We start from the raw sequence: 20,121 nt of genomic DNA, 5'->3' as shown, positions 1-20,121 counted from the left end.
CCCCTGAACAGTTGTTCTACAAGTTTATACCGATATTCACATACTACAAGTTTGGTTTTTTCACTAGCAATATAGGTTATAGATAGATTTGAACCCCATCCAATGGAGCTAATTCATGTGTTGTTTACAGTCATGGCTTTCATTTCTGAGCCAAGAAGTGACAATACCGATTCCTATTGAAATGTGAGAAAAAGCTCTGTGTGAACATCTGTTGTTTCTAACAGTTCTGGATCATCCATCTTTCTGAATTATTGGATGCTGGGTTAAGGAATGTATATTCAGACAGGTAGATTAATGCAAGTAAGAAAACAAAGCACGCCCAATAGCTTAAATCAAATAGGTGGTTTATTTATCCATGTTGAGACCAAGCATGTTGCATAGTCAAAACAGTAACATGAATAAATACAAGATCTATTTGATTGGAACTATTTGGAGTTCTTTGGTTCCTTCCTTACATCAAGATTTTGGATCCTTGTTTAAGATCCTAACATCTGGCACCTGCCAAATGGATTTCCATTTCCATATAGGTAGATACATAGATTTTTAAATTGAAAGGGTATGAAAACTGTTTAAATGCATTGTATGTAATTTTGTTATGTTGCGGCCTTGTACTAATATGAAAAAAAATAAGATAAAATACATTTACCCTATCATTTTGTAAATAATACCCCATAATGACAAAGTACAAACAACATTTTTGAAATTTTAGCAAATTTATTAAAAACGGATAAATGAAAATGTTGCAGATAGTAATGATCACATATGACAATTACATAGATTTCTTAATGCTTTTCTTTAGTGATTCATTTTCCATAGTACAAAAAAAATATCCAAAGATCTCCAGTATTACAGTCATTAAAGAATACAAAGTTAGACATCACCCATAGTGCTCGACAGTCCTCAGCAAACGGAATCTCTTCGCCCTTTCCCGAGCATCCTATTGCTGACGCTCCTTCTCACGAAGGGGTGGACAAGTGAGCAGTCGCCGGACACTTCCGACATTTTGGAGGACACGCCCCCTTTCTCAAGTATCCCTATCGTGCTCCCACCACCATATACATAGTAATTCACATCTCGTGCGAACTCAATTCTGAAACGAGAAGTTATATATTAAAACCACAGTAAAAAAAACGCTTTGCAATTAAAAACATCAATTATCATGAGTATATTCTTAGCAGCAATATATATACATTTCATTCACAGAAATCCCGAAAAATTACATATTTCATTGAGCCCATCTGGGGTCAATGAATTCTATGTTTCAATCCAAAAAACTTCTCTGTAACAATTTCTTTTTCACAATTTCTTCTGATGCCCCCTCAATTTCTTCTGATACCTTCCACCGTAATTCACTAGCTTGGTGCCCAAATTCAGCTAAATGCTTCGCTACTCCTGTTTCACCATATTTATTAGTTGCCTCTGTTTGATTCTGACTCACTATAGTTCTCATGTTCCGGATTGTGCAACGATGCTCGCTAATCAACTGGGCATGTCAATCATAAGAGGACAAAAAAAAGTAATGTTACCTTCTCTCTTTTTACCTTCTTATTCGGTCTCAAATTTTCCCTCTGAATTTCCTGTACCTCTTCACCCACTTTTCTCACCATACTTTCATTATATCCTCTTTTAACAAATTTTTTAATCAACATTTCCTTATTTTTAACATAATCTTCAATATTACTACAAATTCTCCTAGCTCTTATAAATTGTCCCCTAGGTATCCCTTTAAACGTCTTAGGGGCATGCTGGCTCTGTCACAATAGTAAATTATTATCAGCCTCTTTTTTTATATAAGGTAGATTCAAGCTTTGTCCCATTTCTATACACCTCCACATCAAGATAATGGATTCGCTGGAGATGTAAACCCAATGAGTGGATGACAATCATTTAATTGTTTTACATATTCCTCTAACTGTTCATGAGAACCTGACCATAATAAAAAATATGTCATCCAGGTATCGAACCCATATTTTCACATAGCTACTCGTTGCAAAATATTTAACAAATAACTCTTCAAACTTAGCTAACAAAATATTAGCGACATTAAGTGCGACAGGGGACCCCATCGAGGTCCCCTGTACCTGTAAATAAAAATCTCCAAATCTAAAGTAATTTTTCATAAGTATCATCTCCAGCAAATCCATAATAAACCTGATCTTAGAGTTACTCAGTGTAAGGTCTTTTATTATTTCTTCTCTTACTGCAATAAGTCCTTCTTGATTCGGTAGGTTAATATAGAGACTCTTTATATCTAACATACACAATAATGTTTCCTTTGTTACCTCTATATGGATCAAGAATTCATTAGTGTCACTTAAACAATTTCTCAATTTTCTAACAACGTTCTGCAAAAATCCATCTACATATACTGCCAAGGGATAAAGAATGGAGTCGACACCCGTGACTATGGGACGTCTTGGGGGTCTCTCCATATCCTTATGCACCGTAGGAAGTTATATAAAATAGGTATTCTCGGTGGTTGTTAACCAAGGCCTGTTGGATCGTGGCATCAATAATACCATTATTTTACGGCTTCTTCCAACACAGAAAATATCTTGACTAAATTGATTAGTAGGGTCCCCTTTTAGTTTTTTGGCTTCTTGCAGGTAAAGTTCTTTATCCCACAGCACTGTAGCCCAGCCTTTGTCAGCCTTTTTCACAACCACCCATCATCTTTTACCAATTCTGTTTTTAACACATCTTTTTTATTTATTTATTTATATATATATATATATATATATATATATATCTTTCCATGTCTGGGTTGCCAGAATTGTATCAGCATTATCAGAACTGATCTTGTATGTCATCCATTACAGGGTACAAAGATCCCCATCAAGGGTTGGTGTAGTTGTAATTCCAAACAAGTCATTTACCTTCTAAAATCTCCATGCTGCCAGATTTATATCGGCCAAACAATGAGAAATGTGAAATGCCGGATTAGCGAGCATCGTTGAACAATCCGGAACATGAGAAGTATAGTGAGTCAGAATCAAAACAGAGGTAACTAATAAATATGGTGAAACAGGAGTAGCGAAGGATTTAGCTGAATTTGAGCACCAAGCTAGTGAATTAAGGTGGATGGTATTAGAAGAAATTGAGGGGGCATCAGAAGAAATTGTGAAAAAGAAATTGTTACAGAGAAAAGTGTTTTGGATTGAAACATTGAAATAATTGACCCTAGATGGGCTCAATGAAATAAGTAATTTTTCGATATTTCTGTGAATGAACATCTATATATATATATATATATATATATATATATTGCTGCTAAGAATATACACATAATAATTGATGTTTTTAATTGCAAAGCATTTTTTCCTGTGGTTTTAATATATAACCTCTCATTTCAGAATTGAGTTTGTGCGAGATCTGAATTACTATGTATATGGTGGTGGGAGCAAGATAGGGATACTTTAGAAAGGGGGTGTGTCCTCTGAAACATCGGAAGTGTCCGGTGACTGCTGGCTTGTCCCCCCTTTGTGAGAGGAAGGAGCATCAGCAATAGGATGCTCGGGAAAGGGCGAAGATATTCCGATTGCTGAGGAATGTCGAGCGTGTCAAGTGAGCACTATGGGTGATGTCTAACTTTAATGACTAATACTGGAGATCTATGGATCTTTATTTGTACTATGAAAAATGAATCACTAAAGAAAAGCATTAAGAAATCTATGGGTTTTTCAAGTGTGATCCTTACTATCCATGGTTGCCCTGGGATATGGAATTGAGCCTCCATTTTTTTTTTTAACTACACTTACACTATAGTGCGATTTAAGGTTTATCTGTATGGAACAACCAGGACTCTTCCTTGATCTGGCCGCCCCATCAAACTAAGAAATCAGGGGTGAAAGGCCTTGGTAAGAGAGGTGACTAAGAACCCAATGGTCACTCTGGCTGCACTCTAAAGATCCTATGTGCAGATGGGAGAAACTTCCAGAAGGTCAACCATCACTGCAGCACACCACTAATCTGGGCTTGAGTGGGCAGAAAAAAAACCTCTTTTTAGTTTTCAAATAACACCTAATGGTTCTTTTATGTGTGATAAAAAAATACTCTGTCTGCTAAAATCAAAATGTTACTTTTTAGCCTCAATTCTAAGTGTCATGTCTGGAGGTTACCAGGCACTGCTGATCACCTTCCCAATTTCAATCCATACAGGAAGCATGGGGGGATTTGTGACAATTTTAGACAAGAATTAGCATTAATAGATTTTTCGAGTTCCACCACATTATAATAATACTCCTGATGTCAACTCAAAATACATAAGAGCAGCACATTACATGTGGCACAGGCAGAGAGTGCTTTAAAGTAATACATATAGCACCTATAGCACTGCAAATTGAATGTGGTTGCAAGTAATGATGACTGTTAAGAGTAAAGTAATAAAGATATATGTGGCTAGTAGCAAATCCCATAAGGTTAGGTATTAAAGGGGTTCTCCGGTGCTTAGACATCTTATCCCCTATCCAAAGGATAGGGGATAAGATGCCTGATCGTGGGAGTCCCGCCGCTGGGGACCCCCGGGATCTTGCACGCGGCACCCCGTTTGTAATCAGTCCCCGGAGCGTGTTTGCTCCGGGTATGATTACGGACGACCACAAGGCCGGCGGCGTGTGACGTCATGCCGCCGGTGGCGTGTGACGTCACGCTCCCCCCCTCAATGCAAGCCTATGGGAGGGGGCATGATAGCTGTCACGCCCACTTCCGTGGGCTTGCATTGAGGGCGGAGTGTGATGTCACATGCTGCCGGCCTTGTGGTCGTCCGTAATCAGACCCGGTGCGAACACGCTCCGGGGACTGATTACAAACGGGGTGCCGCGTGCAAGATCCCGGGGGTCCCCAGCGGCGGCACTCCCTCGATCAGGCATCTTATCCCCTATCCTTTGGATAGGGGATAAGATGTCAAAGCACTGGAGAACCCCTTTAAAATGGAAGCCTGTAGGTAGCATAAAAGAAGTAGTTTGATATCGTAATTTTTGCCATTTTTAATTTTCTCTCAATCACATATTTATCATTTAAATATTTTTAAATGAGCAGTAGACATTTTTTATTTAAATAAAAGATCAGAAAAACTAAAAGTTTTTTTAATTTTTATTACAGAATTTTCTAAGCTAGTGTTAGTGTTATATTTAGGCCTACAATGCCTCATTATTAAATAAAAACAAAACAAAAACCATAGAATTAACTATATTGATTTTCACTATTTTAGTGTTAACTAGATTCTGAATTCATAACTAGTGATTTAACTAGTGATAATGATAGTTAATGATATCCATGGAATAGGCTATGACTGCTTTGTTCTCAACTTTTCATCACAGTAGTTTAGTCACTGTATATATCCACATTTAATTATACCCTTAGTACTGCCCTTCAGGACAAAGATTAAGAAGCATTAATTATAATGCCTTTTCTTGTGGTCCTTTTCTTGGCGATACTCTTTATACCCCTTACTCTCCTTTTCCTCTTTTTTTCCCTTGTTTTGTTTGATGTATTTATTTTGTTCATCTTTTTCCTTTCTATATGGCTTTCCATAATCTTGTTTCTTTGAGTGGTCATATTTGTTTTCATATTTTTTCTGGTTACTTTTTTCTTTGTATGGCTTAACTTTTGCATCTGCAAAAGATTTGATTGGATCTTTGGTTTTTTTCTGAAATGGAAATACATCCCTACTTTGAGAACCATCCTCAGTTGCTCTTCGTATTTTGCCAGCTTTGGCTTCCATGTATTTGCTTTTGGACTTTAACCCCCATTGTTCAGTTAGCTTTTCGCTGTCTGTTTTTGTCTCCGTTTTCTCGTACTGTGGTGTCTCTTTTGTTACCAAATCTTCCTCAGTTTCAATTGTTTCATCTACTTCTACACTGGTTAGTTCTGGTTCTTCATCTTCAGGCAGTTCAACATCTTCTATCATTGGTCGGTCTGATTGTTCAATATCAGGAGATGATGATTGCTCGACTACAGGCATCTCTGGTTCAGATGAGCCAAACCAAGCTTCAAAAAACCATGGTTCTGACTGACAAAGAAATTGTAAACATCAAACATCTTGTCATTTATTTAACAGTAGATTATAACAGGAAAAGGAAAAGAATATTGAAAAAAAGAACCAGCAGTGGGGTAGCATGTCTGTAGATCAATAGGTATAGTCCCTGCAAATTCTAAAACCACATTATCTAGAGAAGGCCCTAACAGAATGCTGTAGCAACATGTTATTGTGCTGGAGTCTTAATAAATTAAAGGGGTACTCCGGTGAAAAACTTTTTTTTTTTAAATCAACTGGTGTCAGAAAGTTAAAGGGGTTATCCAGCATAAGGTGATTTTAGTACGTAATGGACATGCTTAGGAAGGATCTGCGTTTGTCTTGGGCTAAATGGCTATGCTGTGAGATTACCAGAACACTGTTGCTAGCTTTCTCTGAACTTGTATTTCCTGTTTTCACTTTTCTTGTTTGCCTACAAATCCCATGATACCATGTTTCTCCTTCACACATATCAGCTACCCCACCCATTGAAACATAAATGAGCTGCAGACCTGTGGTTTTCAATCAGAGTGACTTCAGCTGTTGCATTACTTGCAGATTGCTCTCTCCACCCATTGAAGCAGACAGGCTCCCTGTCATTAGCTGACTAGTGAGTCAGGTCTCGACCGCATTGCAAGCTGGGAAAATTCCGAGACAGCAGTCATTTTGTATGCTGTTAAAAATAAATATTGGGATGAAAATCACATTGTGAGAAAACCGTCACACAGTGGAATACTACAGTGGAAATTATTTTCCGTTTGAAACACAGAGCTGTCTGCTGACATCATGAGCACAGTGCTCTCTGCTGACATCTCTGTCCATTTTAGGAACTGTCCAGAGTAAAAGGAAATAGCCATAGCAAACATATGCTGTTCTGGACAGTTCCAAAAATGGACAGAGATGTCAGCAGAGAGCACTGTGCTCATGATGTCAGCAGACAGCTCTGTGTTTCAAAAAGAAAATAATTTCCGCTGTAGTATTCAGCATCTAATAAGTAAAGGAAGGATTAAGATTTTTTAATAGAAGTAATTTACAAATCTGTAACTTTATGGCACCAGTTGATTTAAAAAAAAGTGTAAAGTGTGTTTCACTGGAGTACCCCTTTAATCCGAATTTTACAAACAAACCAATACCCCAAATTAATTTGAAATTCAGATTAATAAAGTGTGCAACGAATAATTTCTCTGAGCATATCTCATAACAGCCAGACATACAACTTTGACAGAGTTTCTAGTGCCATATGGTTGTTTAAGGAACCAGAGTGCCAACTCTCCTGTTACCATTACTTGCGGCAGGCATAGTTGGCAACATTAATGAAGGTATCAAACAGAATAGATAATAGTAGTCGACACTCCTACCCCGGCAAAGCCTCACTTACAACAGACTTTTCACAGTACACAGCTTACACACAGCGGATAGCTTCTGACTGCCTGTCCTAAACCATTGACCGTGGTTGCAGAGCCCCAGAGACACAGTTCCATAAATGCAGGTATGAAAGAAGATAGGCGTCACTCACCAGTCAGATGATACAGGTAGGGCTGCAGCTAACGATTATTTTAATAATAGATTAGTTGTCGATTATTTTATCGATCGGAAAAAATTTCAAAATTCCAAAAAAAGAGGTTCAGCTGATTCTACTTGAAAAATGATGTACAATGGCCATATTAAAAGTTTCTAGCAAGATGTGACCAAACAGCAGAAACTTTTTTTTTTTTTACATTTACGCCAGTTGCTGTACAGTACAGAAACAGTGTAAATTTGATACTGCCGCACGGGTAACTGTCTGAACTATTAAAATAAAATTTTAATGATTCAAAGATTCACTAATATTTTAATAGTTCAGACAGTTAGCCATGCGGCAGTATGAAATATGTAAAAAAATTAAATTAAATTAAAAAAAATGATTTGACTTTTTTTGTATATCAATAGGAAAAGGGGGGGGGGTAATTTTTATTGGGGGAGCAGTTTATTTACATTATTATTTTATTTTTTTACTTTACTCTTTTTATATAGGCTCTTTAGGTTTCTCACCCCTATTAAATGCTACTACCCAAGATCTAGGAGCCATTAACACTCTGTCATCTTGCAGATAAGGAACCTTCCATCCCTCCTGATCCCACTATTGAGGTTTTGCCATTTAGAGGTGGCAATCCCTCCACGTACTCTTCCCCCCCCCAACCCCTGTCCCGGTAGGCAGCTCTATTGACTTGTTCCCCAGGGCAGTGGAACGAGATGTTAGGGCTTTAATTTACCCCCCACAAAAAAGCAACCTGTTGATGGGTGAAAAGAGGGCTTTAAAATGGCTTAAATCACGACCTGATCTTAAAATTGTTAAGGCAGATAAAGGGGGTAGCACTGTTGTTATGTTTTTCACCATGTACGATGAAGAAAAAAATGTGGTTATTAGGCGACACCACTACCTACACTAAACTCAAAGTTGATCCTACCACCAAAACTATGAGCCAACTACTTTCTTTCTTAAGAACTAGATGTGAGCCAGGTATCATATCACAAAACACTGCTGAGAAACATCTTCCCAAAAATCCTTCATATGCGAAATTATATTTTCTGCCTAAGGTTCACAGGTCGCAGAAAGTACAATTGGTCACGCAAAAAACAAGCCCTTATATGGGTCTGTAGATGGAAATATAAAAGAGTTATGGATTTTAGAAGGCGAGGAGGAAAATGCAAAAATAGAATTGGCCTGTTCCTTAAGGTTAAAATGGGCTTGGTCCTTAAGGGGTTAAGGATACCGGTGATCTGTTGACTCACTTGCAACATTTCACTTGGCAACACACATACCATCTCACTTCTATTGATGTTGAGAGCCTGTACACCCGCATCTCCCATGATGCGGGTGTAGAGGCTATCCGGGAATTCCTTTACTACACTGACAAGACTACAGAGTTCACCGATTTTATCTGTGAAGCACTCCTGTTCATCCTCTCCCACAATGAATTCAAGGGCGGCGAGGGCTGGTACAGACAGGAGAGCGGGACTGCGATGGGCACCCCGGTCTCCTGTACTTATGCAAACCTGTTCCTCTCCGTCCTTGAAAGCCGCTATGTTTTTTCATCCACCAGTTGCTTTGCCCGTAACATCAAACTTTTTCTCAGGTATGTAGACGATATTATTGTAATATGGGAGGGCTCCAAAGCCATGAATTCATGAATTTAATGAATCCATATTGTAATATGGGAGGGCTCCAAAGCCATGAATTCATGAATTTAATGAATTCATCACATACCTTAACCCTACCAATAAAGAGACATGTTTTTTACTTCTGTCTTTGGAGATTCAGAGATCGACTTCCTAGATGTAAAGTTAAACGTAAATCGTTGAATCTACATTAACCACACAGGGATATCGTAAAAGTATAGCCCGTAACTCTCTCTTACATTTTCATAGCTCTCACCCTCCCCATGTGAAACGCAGTATTCCCTACTCACAATTTCTCCATTTAAGGAAAGTGATTAGTGAAACTGCCAATTTTATAAAACAAGTCTCTGATTTAAAACATCGACTACTTGAGCGTAATACTCCCATAAAATAATTGGAGAAGGTTTTCAAAAAGCAGCCCTAACCAACCGAACAGACTTGTTAAAATCTAAAAGTCGTTGTGAGCAAAAACCTAAGCGTTTCCTCTTCTCCCTAGCAAATTCTAATATGAACGACACAGTAGCTAGAACAATAACAAACAATTGGTTTATAATAGAGGTAGATCTGAATTAAAGGAGATTGCTTCAAATTCTCCTCTGATCACTTACCGTAAGAACAGGACCATTGGCGATAAGCTCAAGAGCCCTGTGTAAGCTGATAGAGGAAAACAAGGGTCCAAATGGCTTACTGATCTGAGCCTTACTGGTAATTGCTCCAGTGGAACTTGTTTTTTTTTTTGTTCTAACAATTTAGCTACTGACCCTTTCAAACTCGGTAGTCATCTTTTTTCTGTCAAGGACTTAATGACATGTTGCACATCCTTTGTGGTATATGCAATTCTCTGCCCTTGTGGTTGCTTTTATGTGGGCAAAACCATCTGACCATTACACGTATGCTACCGCAAGCATGTTCGTTCTATTCGCACCGGCGTCTGTGCCCCTCATTTGGTTGCCCACATGAGAGAAACACATAATGGCAATATCAATCTGATGAGATTCACTGGTTTTGAGAATCAATCCCTACTGGTGGTGATAGTCACTCATCTGTTAAGAAGAGAGGCATATTGGATCGTGGAGCTTGATGCCACTGGCCCATTGGGTCTTAATGACCGTACTGAATTAGCTCCTTTTCTTTATAATAATTTTTTAGTATGCTAGTTTTCACGTTTTAATATGCCTCCTTTAACCCCTTAAGGACCGACCTATTTTTTACCTCTATGACCAGGCTCTTTTTTTAAAATTTGACATGTGTCTCTTTAAATGGTAATAACATTAGAACGCTTTTTCTGAGCAGAGCGATTCTGAGATAGTTTTTTCGTGACATATTGTACTTTATATAACTGGTGCATTTTTGTTGACACATGAAGCATTTTTTATGAAAAACTTCAAAATATTGTGAAAAACTGGAAAATTTCTGGCATTTTTTTAATTAAATTTTTTTATGGTGTACACTGTGCGGTAAAAGTGATGTTATATTTATTCTGTGGGTCAGTACGATTATAGCTTTCTATGTTCTTTTTCCTTTTCTGAGCAAAATTCTTTTTCTGCCATTTTCCAACAGCCGTAACTTTTTTATTTTTCGTCCGACACCATTAACCCGATAACGACCATGGACGTCTATACTCGTCCAATGGCCGTTACCGGGGTATGACGCGGGCTCCCGACTCGAGCCCGCATCATACCGGCCAGCCCCCAGCTGATTCCTGTAGCTGGGGGCCGGCGTTAAAAGCCGACATGCGGCGATCGCCGCGGCCAGCTATTAACCCTTTAGATCGCCGCTGTCAAAGTTGACAGCGGCGTCTAAAGGTGCCTGTATACAGTCCCTGGTGGTCCAGTGGGGTGGATCGCTCCCCCGCAGCGCGATCGCAGGGGAGCGATCCACTGCTGAGGTAGCCTGAGGGCTTACCTCTCCTCCTGTGTCGGCCTGGCTCTCTGAATGATAAAGCCTGGCAGGACCAGGCTTTATCAATCGAGCGCAGAGCACACAGATAAATGGGATTGTATGCAATCCCATTCATCTGTATGAGGAATCAAATGATTCCTCCTAAAAGTCCCCTAAGGGGACTAAAAGTGTAAAAAAAAAAAAAGTTTAAAAAAAGTTTAAAAACACACACATTAACCCCTTCTTTATTAAAAGTTTAAATCACCCCCCTTTTCCCAAATTCCATATTAAAAATATGTAACCATAATAAAAATAAACATATGTAGTATCGTTGCGTGCGTAAATGTCTGAACTATAAAAAATATATCATTAATTAAACCGCACGGTCAATGGCGTACACGCAAAAAAATTCCAAAGTCCAAAATAGCGTATTTTTGGTCACTTTTCATACCATAAAAAAAGGAATAAAAAGCGATCAAGAAGTCCAATCAAAATAAAAATGGTACCGATTAAAACTTCAGATCACGGCGCAAAAAATGAGCCCTCAAACTGCCCTGTACGTGGAGAAATAAAAAAGTTATAGGGGTCAGAAAAGGACAATTTTAAATGTATAACTTTTCCTGCATGTAGTTATGATTTTTTCCAGAAGTGCGACAAAATCAAACCTATATAAGTAGGGTATCATTTTAATCGTATGGACCTACAGAATAAAGATAAAGTGTAATTTTTACCGAAAAATGTACTGCCTAGAAACAGAAGCCCCAAAAATTTACAAAATGGTGTTTTTTCTTCAATTTTGTCGCACAATGATTTTTTTTTCCGTTTCGCCATAAATGTTTGTGTAAAATGACTCATGTCATTCCAAAGTAGAATTGGTGGCGCAAAAAATAAGCCCTCATATGGATTTTTAGGTGCAAAATTGAAAGGGTTATGATTTTTAAAAGGTGAGGAGGAAAAAACAAAAGTGTAAAAACAGAAAAATGCTTGGTCCTTAAGGGGTTAAGGGCTTAATTTTTGTGGGATGAGCTGTACTTTTTATTGGTATCATTTTTGTGCTACGTGCTACCTTTTGATCTTTTTTATTCCGCTATTTGTACCAAAATTGGCGAATTTTGCGCTTTTTTTGATGTTTTTTTTACGGCGTTCACTGTACGGGATAATTTACATTATAGTTTTATAGTACACGTCATTACGGACATGGCAATACCTATTATGTATATGATTTGTGTTTTTGATCTGTTTTTGTGATAATACAGGGCTTTTATTGGGAAAGGGGCATTTTTTTTTTTTTTTACACTTCATACTTTTATTGAAGAACTTTTTATTTTATTTTTTACACTTTTTACAGGTAATACTATGCTGCAATACATTTGTACTGCAGCACAGTATAACCTGATGAGCTGCAGATACTACAGCCTGTGCGATCCAGCCTCTGGCTGGATCTCACAGGCTTCCGTAGCAGGCATACAGGAGGTCATGATCTGACCTCCTGCTGCCATAGCAACCAACAACGACCCGCGATTGTATCGCGGCGCCGCCGTTGGAGAACAGGGGGAGAGCGTTCCCCCCTTTAACACCATAGATGCCGTGATCAGGATTGATCACGGCATCTATGGGGTTAATGCTGCCGGGAACGGCGCGATCGCGGCTCCGGCGGGACTCCAGCTGTGATTGACAGCCGGTTCCCGTCGCCGATCTCCTGCGCTGCCTGTGGCGGTGCCGGAGATCGCTATGACGTAGATAAACTTGTGGATGGTGAGTGCAATCTCTTTTGGACTTTTCTCTTTGTATACCTCTTTTGATATAGCACTCCTATACACATGGGGGTATGTGCAGACTGCTGAGCATTGCACCCGACCCATGTCTGTAGTCCTGACTCTGTAGTACTACAAATACTAGGGTGCAAATGCTCTGCACACCCCCCCCCCCCATGTGTATAGCAGTGTATATGTACTACATACACTCCGCTATACCCATGGGGATATGTGCAGAGCATTGCATCTTAGTGTCTGTACTACAGACACAAGGGTGCAATGCTCTGCACATACCCCCATGGGTAAAGTGGTGTGCACAGTACTACAGACACAAGGGTGCAATGCTTTACATATGCTGCTATACACATAGGGTATATGCAGAGCATTGCACCCTTGTGTTGGTAGTACAGACTAGGGTGCAATGCTCTGTACATCCCCCCACCTGTATAGGAATGTACACACACTGCTATACACATGGGGGGTATGTGCAGGCCACAGAGCATTGTACCCTAAGGTCTGTAGAAGACTCTGTCTGCTGACACACACGGACGGAGGCCCTGGGAGGATCACCGTCCGCCAGGGCCACAGCACAGTGAGTGTGTGCTGTATTGGAATCTCAACCTACCGTACGGGGGGCCTGGAGGCAGCGGCAGGTGGCGGTGGACGGTGGCAGAAAACAGAGGGTCACTGATCCTCATGGGCTGAGTGGGGAAAATACAGGTAAAATGGTGGCGGGGGAGGAGACAGTTAGGAGGAGCAGCAGCCTTCTAACTGGTAACACTGATTGGAGGGTGGAGCTGAGAGTCTCAGCCTGAGACTGTCACTGAGGCTGCAGCGGGATTTGCGGGACTCGTGCCTGACCGCCTGCCTACCCCCGCAGCAGCCTCCTGACCGCGGACAACGAATGGGGCGATTATTCGATAACGGGAGTCGTCGACAACGAATCCCATTATCGAATGTAATCGATTTTATCGATTAATCATTGCAGCTCTAGATACAGGATTTCCTTAGTTCAAAGATGCAGAAATAACAGGGTGCTAACACAGACAGGACTAAGGGAATGCTGCGAGTCAGCAACATGTCGGGTGACAACTGTTTGCGCGTGCGTCCGCATGCTTCGTCAGACATGGGTCTGACGAAACGCATCATCTGACCGATGAGTGATGCCCATCTTCTTTCATACCTGCATTAATGAAGGTATCCTTTCAGAAAGGAAAAGTCTTCAGTAAATATGAAGGTTTGCAAAAGTGACCATATTGGCAAAGTAAGACAAGGAAACATGTTGTTTTTTACCTGTATTTGCCAGTGCCAGTTAAAGGTTTCTGATGTATATGCTTTTTGTGTTAGTTGGCACTCTGATGATCAGATAGGTGACAGAATATTTTTGCCAACTAAAAAGGGAAAGACCCTCTGCAGTCCTGATCTAAAAAATGTTAAAGGGGTATTCTGCCCCTAGACATCTTATCCCCTATATAAAGGAAAGGGGATAAGATGTCTGATCGCGGGGGCACCCCCGTTCACCAGATGCATGGAGCAAAGTATGCTCCATGGACGATGACGGGCGATACAGGGGCCGGAGTATTGTGACGTCATGGCCCAGCCCCCTAGTGACATCACAGAAACAGAAGTAAACAGAAACAAAAAAGGAAAAAGATCCTGTACATGAGCACACAATGCTTGTTTTGTTGTATAGCAGAGCTGACTTCTAGTGCCTATTGACTTAAAGGGGTACTCCAGTGGAAATTATTTTTTTTCAAATGAACTGGTGCCAGAAAGTTAAACAGATGTGTAAATTACTTCTGTTTACAAATCTTAATCCTTCCAGAACTTATCAGCTGCTGTATGCTCCAAAGGAAGTTGTATTTTTTTCTGGAGTTCTTTCCAGTCTGGCCACAGTGCTCTCTGTTGACACCTCTGTCCGTATCAGGGACTTATTGAGGGAAAATGAAAAACAAAGAGGACAGCGCCTTGTGTATTACCCAAGATACCCTGCAGAGGACAGGACAAGGTGGGCTCTGTAAAATGGCCGCTCACCTGGTTACAAACAGTTTGCTCTTATCACCCCTATGGGGTATGAGAAGGTCTTCTGGGTTAGAACTGCTGAGCACAAGGTGCGGATGGGAAAGAAGAGGACTTCTCCCATAGAAAACTGCAGACTTGTGGAAAAATTCAACCTTATCAGCGGGCGCTGCTCAGAACTCCAGAAGCATCAAGATGGAAGCCAAGATAGGGTTAAAGTGCTAGGAAGCATCATGTTTATTTAAATATCAAAAGACGCATTTCGGAGGGTCAATCCTCTTTTCCTCAGACTGGTATGTGAGGAGGGGGGGAGTGTCCGGGCGCCGGTGGCAGAGAGTGTTGCATCTGTGTGCTCGGGGGGCGGTTCTCCGAGTACAGTGTGTTCCGTGGGCGCTGCGGGGCACTCCACTGTGAAGGTGGGGGGGGGGGGTGAGTTCAGGTTCTGGTCTGGCTGCCCCCCCGGTAGTGACTGCTCCTAGGAGCAATGGGAATGTCCCTGCCGGGGGTTCAGGGGGGACCCCGGCTCTGGAGGCCATTTGCAACAATGCCTCCTGGAGGCTCTACGCAGGGGTGACAGGTCGATCCAGATAGAGGGAAGGGGTGAGGTCGACCTGTCTTTCTGGATAGAGAGGCACAGTTTGGGGGCTTTCCGAGAGCGGAATGGGGAGGTGGTCTGGTCCCTCCCGACACCCGGGCAGGACAATAACCGTAGGAATGTGGTCCGATTTGGAGGGGCGAGGGTGCATGTCCACCTCGCGCTAAAGAGGTTGAGCTCCTCCTTCAGATGGAATTCAGGGCAAGTGACATCATTGCCCTGATTCACCCCTACGGTTCGTCTGAGTTTGACGTCAGTTTTGTTCAGCCAGAGGGTCTTTAACTCTTCTGGTCAAACTACAAAGTAGCGAAGAACGAGCCCGGCTGGCGGGATTTCGCCGTAAAGGCGATTTCCCGTCAGAACTCTGACAAGAAAGTGACAGTTTTGACCCGTAACAAGTCGCTTTCTTGTTATGACATCATGACCTGACTCGGACCGTATGGGAATGCGACGGACATGCCCAAGAAAAACTTTGATGAGCACGGGATCTGGTCTGGGGCCTGGACGTTTTCCGTCAAACTCAAGCGTTCAGGGAGTACGGTTGCCCACATTCCGTCAGCCGCCTTCCTTGGGCGTGATAGGATCAGGGTCTTTTACCAGGGGCAACCTAAGGTCTGTCACAGGTGTGGCAGCCCCACCCACTTTAGCGCAGCCTCTACTGTGTAGGTCTGTGCTTTGTGTGGTGGGTCATCTGGCCACATCCTGCAGGCAGATCCGGTGCCCCCTGTGTGGTGTCCTCGAGCACCTTTTTAGCCGTTGTCCCAGCGCCTTCGCCCGTGCAGCGGCCGCTCCAGCTGAGGAGAGCTGTGAAGTTGCCTCGGTTGGGGAGGGTACAGGCAGGGATGGGGGTGCAACAGGGCTAGTGAGGAGGAAAAAGGGCCCCGCCAAACTAAGGCGGGAGGAAAATCGTAGGAGCCGGAGAGTGCCCAGGTGACGAGGGTAGCTCCAGCCCCTGCTCCTAAAGCTGGCCCTGTAACTGCTGAAGCCCTGGAGAATGTGCTGGATGAGGAGATCAGGAGGCTGTGCAAAGAAGAAGGCAATATGCCTGACCCTTCTGATTCCTCCCACTATGAAAGTGTGGATGAGGAGAGTGGGGAGAGGCCTAAAAAGAAAGAAAGGGGCGAAAGGGATAAAGAAGAGGTCAGAGCCCTCTGTTCCTTGTACTACGGGTCAGGTCCAAAGCGGAAGCCTGGCTGCCCCCCCCTCTGATTGACCAAGTCAAACCGGTACCTCATCCTCGATACCATCTCCTCCCCCTCCTTGGAGGGGGAAGGTGAGGGCGAGGTGCCTAGGGAGAAAGAGCCTCTGGGGGGAACTGGGCCCTGTCCTGTTGAGGCACCTTCCTCAGAGGGCAGGTCTAGACCGGGGCCGGACGCAGACGGGGACCATATGGATCAATCAGAATCCAAGAAAAGGTCCAAAAGCGGTCCTGCCTTCTCTTCTTCTTCGGGGCATGAGGGGGCTAAGAAGAAGGGGAAACAGAAGTAAAGGGTGAGGCCGTCTAATTTAATCACCCTGTATGGCGGCACTCACCCCATTGACGCTGACATCTATTAACTGTGCCAGCATAAAGTCTGATACGGCTAGATTTGCAGCCTTTGATTTTCTCTGCCGTGTTGAAGCCGACATTTTCTTTTACAGGAGACCAGGTTGTCAGATCTAGCCTCCCTGCTAAAAGCCAGGAGAGAGTGGATGCGCGGTCCCACCCACTGGTCTCTTGCGGCTGAGCCGTATAGTGGGGTGGCGGTCCTTTTTACCACTCCTGTTGAATGCCGATGGGTTATTGAATTAGAAATGGGGAGGTGCCTGATCTTAAAATCTCTTCATGAGGATTAAGCCCTTTCTTTTTACGAGTCGGCAAGTGATCTTTGGGGGGGACTTCAATAATGTCACAAGGTCCCAAGATAGGAGAGGCTCCAATGGTCCGCTGACTTGCAATAGTGTGGCACTGATTAGCATAGCTAGAGAAGCTCGCCTAGAGGACGCCCACATCCAGAGCCCCGCGGGCATCAAGGTAGTCGCAGGTCTAGGATAGATAGGTTTTAGTTGAAGGAGGAAATCATCTCTTCTGCAGTGTCCGTGGTTGAGGTGGAGTTCTCCAATCACTGTATGATTTTGTTTTCCCTGAATGGGTAAAGGTTATTGGAAGCTGAATTCGTCCCTCCTGGAGGAAGCGGAGATAAGACAGTCCTTTGAGGATTTTCTTCAGAGCCAGGTACCTTTACTGGATCTTTGCAGTAATAAGCTGGAGTGGTGGGAGATGTTTAAGAAGCGGGTTGCAGGGTTCTTCCACCAGCTCTCGAGCCTCAGGTCCCTGAACAGGTAATCGCCTGTATCAGGGTCTGAGGAGGAAACTCGAACTTCTCGTCTCGACTGGAGGTATCCGAGAGGATATCTCTAGAGATGAGCGAACTTACAGTAAATTCGATTTGTCACAAACTTCTCGGCTCGGCAGTTGATTACTTATCCTGCATAAATTAGTTCAGCTTTCAGGTGCTCCCGTGGGCTGGAAAAGGTGGATACAGTCGTAGGAGAATCTTTCCTAGGACTGTATCCACCTTTTCCAGCCCACCGGAGCACCTGAAAGCTGAACTAATTTATGCAGGATAAGTCATCAACTGCCAAGCCGAGAAGTTCATGGCGAATCGAATTTACTGTAAGTTCGCTCATCTCTAGATATCTCCAGATTTATGGTTCAAAATATTTTATTCGGGATACATCATAGGTAAAGTACAAACAAATCAAACATGCCTTAACAAGTACCCAGTTTTTTCTTTCGTGTTTCACATCACATGTATAGCATACACAAGTTAAGTGAAAGAGAGAAACAAAAAGGAAAAATAAAACTTAACTTGCAGGGTAGCGTGATCAGGAGTACGTGCATGTAATGGGGGAGAAACAGGAAAGTTTACTCCCACGGTCGCCCCATTAGCCTAGAATATACGACCTGCTCTAAGTGACATAGCAACATGCAGTACATCAACAGGTATAAGTAATAAAAGAAACGTCTCACAATTGTGATGGTAAGTGAGACAACCAGTAAATAACCAGCAAACCTAAGTAACTAAGGTGGAAAGTGGGAAAACAGACTGTCTACCAAGGATTGTGAAGATGACATAGTAAGGTACTACTGAAAGAGAAGATAAGATGGACTCCAGGGGTTCCCGGGGTACCGAGTGCAATATGAAATGGAGAAAACACAAAGGGAAGGAGGTAGAGGGAGGAAAGCGAGAGAAGAAGAAGGAAATGGAGAGTGGGGAAATAAAGGGGAAAGGATGAAGGCCTAAAAGGCACCCCAGGATGCCCAGGAAGGCATGTAGTCAACTCTATTATTCCATCATATCACGGAGTGGATAGGTAAGGAGGCAGTGGATCTAGTCCCATCCCAATATTTCTTCCAACCGGTCCACATGTCACGGAATCGGTGATGCCGGCCTTGGCCTATCGCCCAGATCTCCTCCAGGACATAGGCATGATTAATAACTGTGCATAGCTCATTGAGTGATGGGCTGGTGGAAGTTTTCCAATGTCTAGTGAGAACCAATTTGGCTATTATTAAGATTTTACACATCAGGCATCTGACATTGGGAGGAAATTGTTCCAGACCTATCAGCAATAAAGCTAGACTTGGGGTCAGCTGTATTCTAATGGAAAGGACAGCTGTAAGGAGGTGTTCCACGCCCTTCCAATATGATGAGATTATCGGGCAGTCCCATAAAATGTGTAAAAGTGTACCCCTGTGTGAGCAACCCCTCCAGCATAGATCAGAGCAAGTCGGGTACATGCGGTGAAGCCGTGCAGGGGTGTGGTACCACCTGAGATGGGTTTTCATGGCCGCTTCAATGTGGGTCATACTCTGAAGGGATTTATAGATATATTTATACGCCAAAGCCCAATCAGCAGGAGTAAACACATTATTAAGGTCTAGTTCCCAGGCTCTCATTACCGGTGTTAGTGTAAGGTCACAATGGGAGCCTAGTTCAGAGTAAATAGGTTTTAAACCTGCCTTTCTAAGAGAAAAAGCTCTAAACAGAGATGAGTTCAGTGGAGGGGGGCGGCAGTTTTGTATAAAATTTTTGATCCTAAGATAGGGAAAGAGTAGGCGCGGTGGTAAGCTGTATTTGTGTTGTAATGTGGGGTAGGGAAGAATCGTGTCGCCATCACATAAATGACCTACCGTAGTGATATTACATTGTAGCCAAGGTGACACGTTCAAGTCTGGTATAGCCAGTCGTAACAGCTCCAATGGAGCCTGTAATTTACAGGATGTGACTGTCGCTGAACTCATGGAATGGGATAATTTCCAACAGTTGAGCCCTGCAAGGGTTAGGGGTGACAGTGTAGGTGGGGGTGTGATGCCCCATGCATATATGTACAACAGGGTTTTGGGGCTAACTCCCTGTGCATAAAAGCTTTCTATAGCAACCCATGGGATTGCCGTGTTGTCCTCCCATAGGGGCCGTAAGAGAGAGACCAATGTAGCTAAATAATATCTGCGTACATCTGGGATTCCCAGACCGCCCACTCCCTTATGTTTAGTCGCTATAGAGTGATGGATGCGGGGTCTGGACCCTCCCCAAATATAAGAGTTGACTAATGTTCTAACCTTCGAGAAGAAAGATAATGGGATAGTGATAGGCAATGTTCGGAATAGATATAGTAATTTGGGCAATGTGGACATCTTAAAGGCCGCAACTCTA

The 20,121-nt window shown here is 42.5% G+C and overlaps 1 protein-coding gene across 9 annotated transcripts in view; it reads right to left on the bottom strand.

Moving 5' to 3' along the window:
• Nucleotides 1–4,922: 4,922 nt before the first annotated feature.
• The window catches only part of JSRP1 (junctional sarcoplasmic reticulum protein 1), a 110,297-nt gene continuing 95,098 nt past the window's right edge, over nt 4,923–20,121 (bottom strand). For 8 of the 9 annotated variants that reach the window (XM_056574103.1, XM_056574093.1, XM_056574083.1 and 5 more), the window contains one exon: nt 4,925–6,010. In XM_056574103.1, the coding sequence (XP_056430078.1) occupies nt 5,393–6,010 (618 nt within the window). In that variant the 3' untranslated portion in view covers nt 4,925–5,392. Of the gene's footprint in view, nt 6,011–20,121 lie in introns of all 9 variants that reach the window. The other variant, XM_056574157.1, reaches the window with a different exon arrangement.

The sequence above is a fragment of the Hyla sarda genome, chromosome 1, assembly GCF_029499605.1.
Source record: "Hyla sarda isolate aHylSar1 chromosome 1, aHylSar1.hap1, whole genome shotgun sequence".
Classification (NCBI taxonomy): domain Eukaryota; kingdom Metazoa; phylum Chordata; class Amphibia; order Anura; family Hylidae; genus Hyla; species Hyla sarda.
This window is presented reverse-complemented; position numbering and strand designations above follow the sequence as displayed.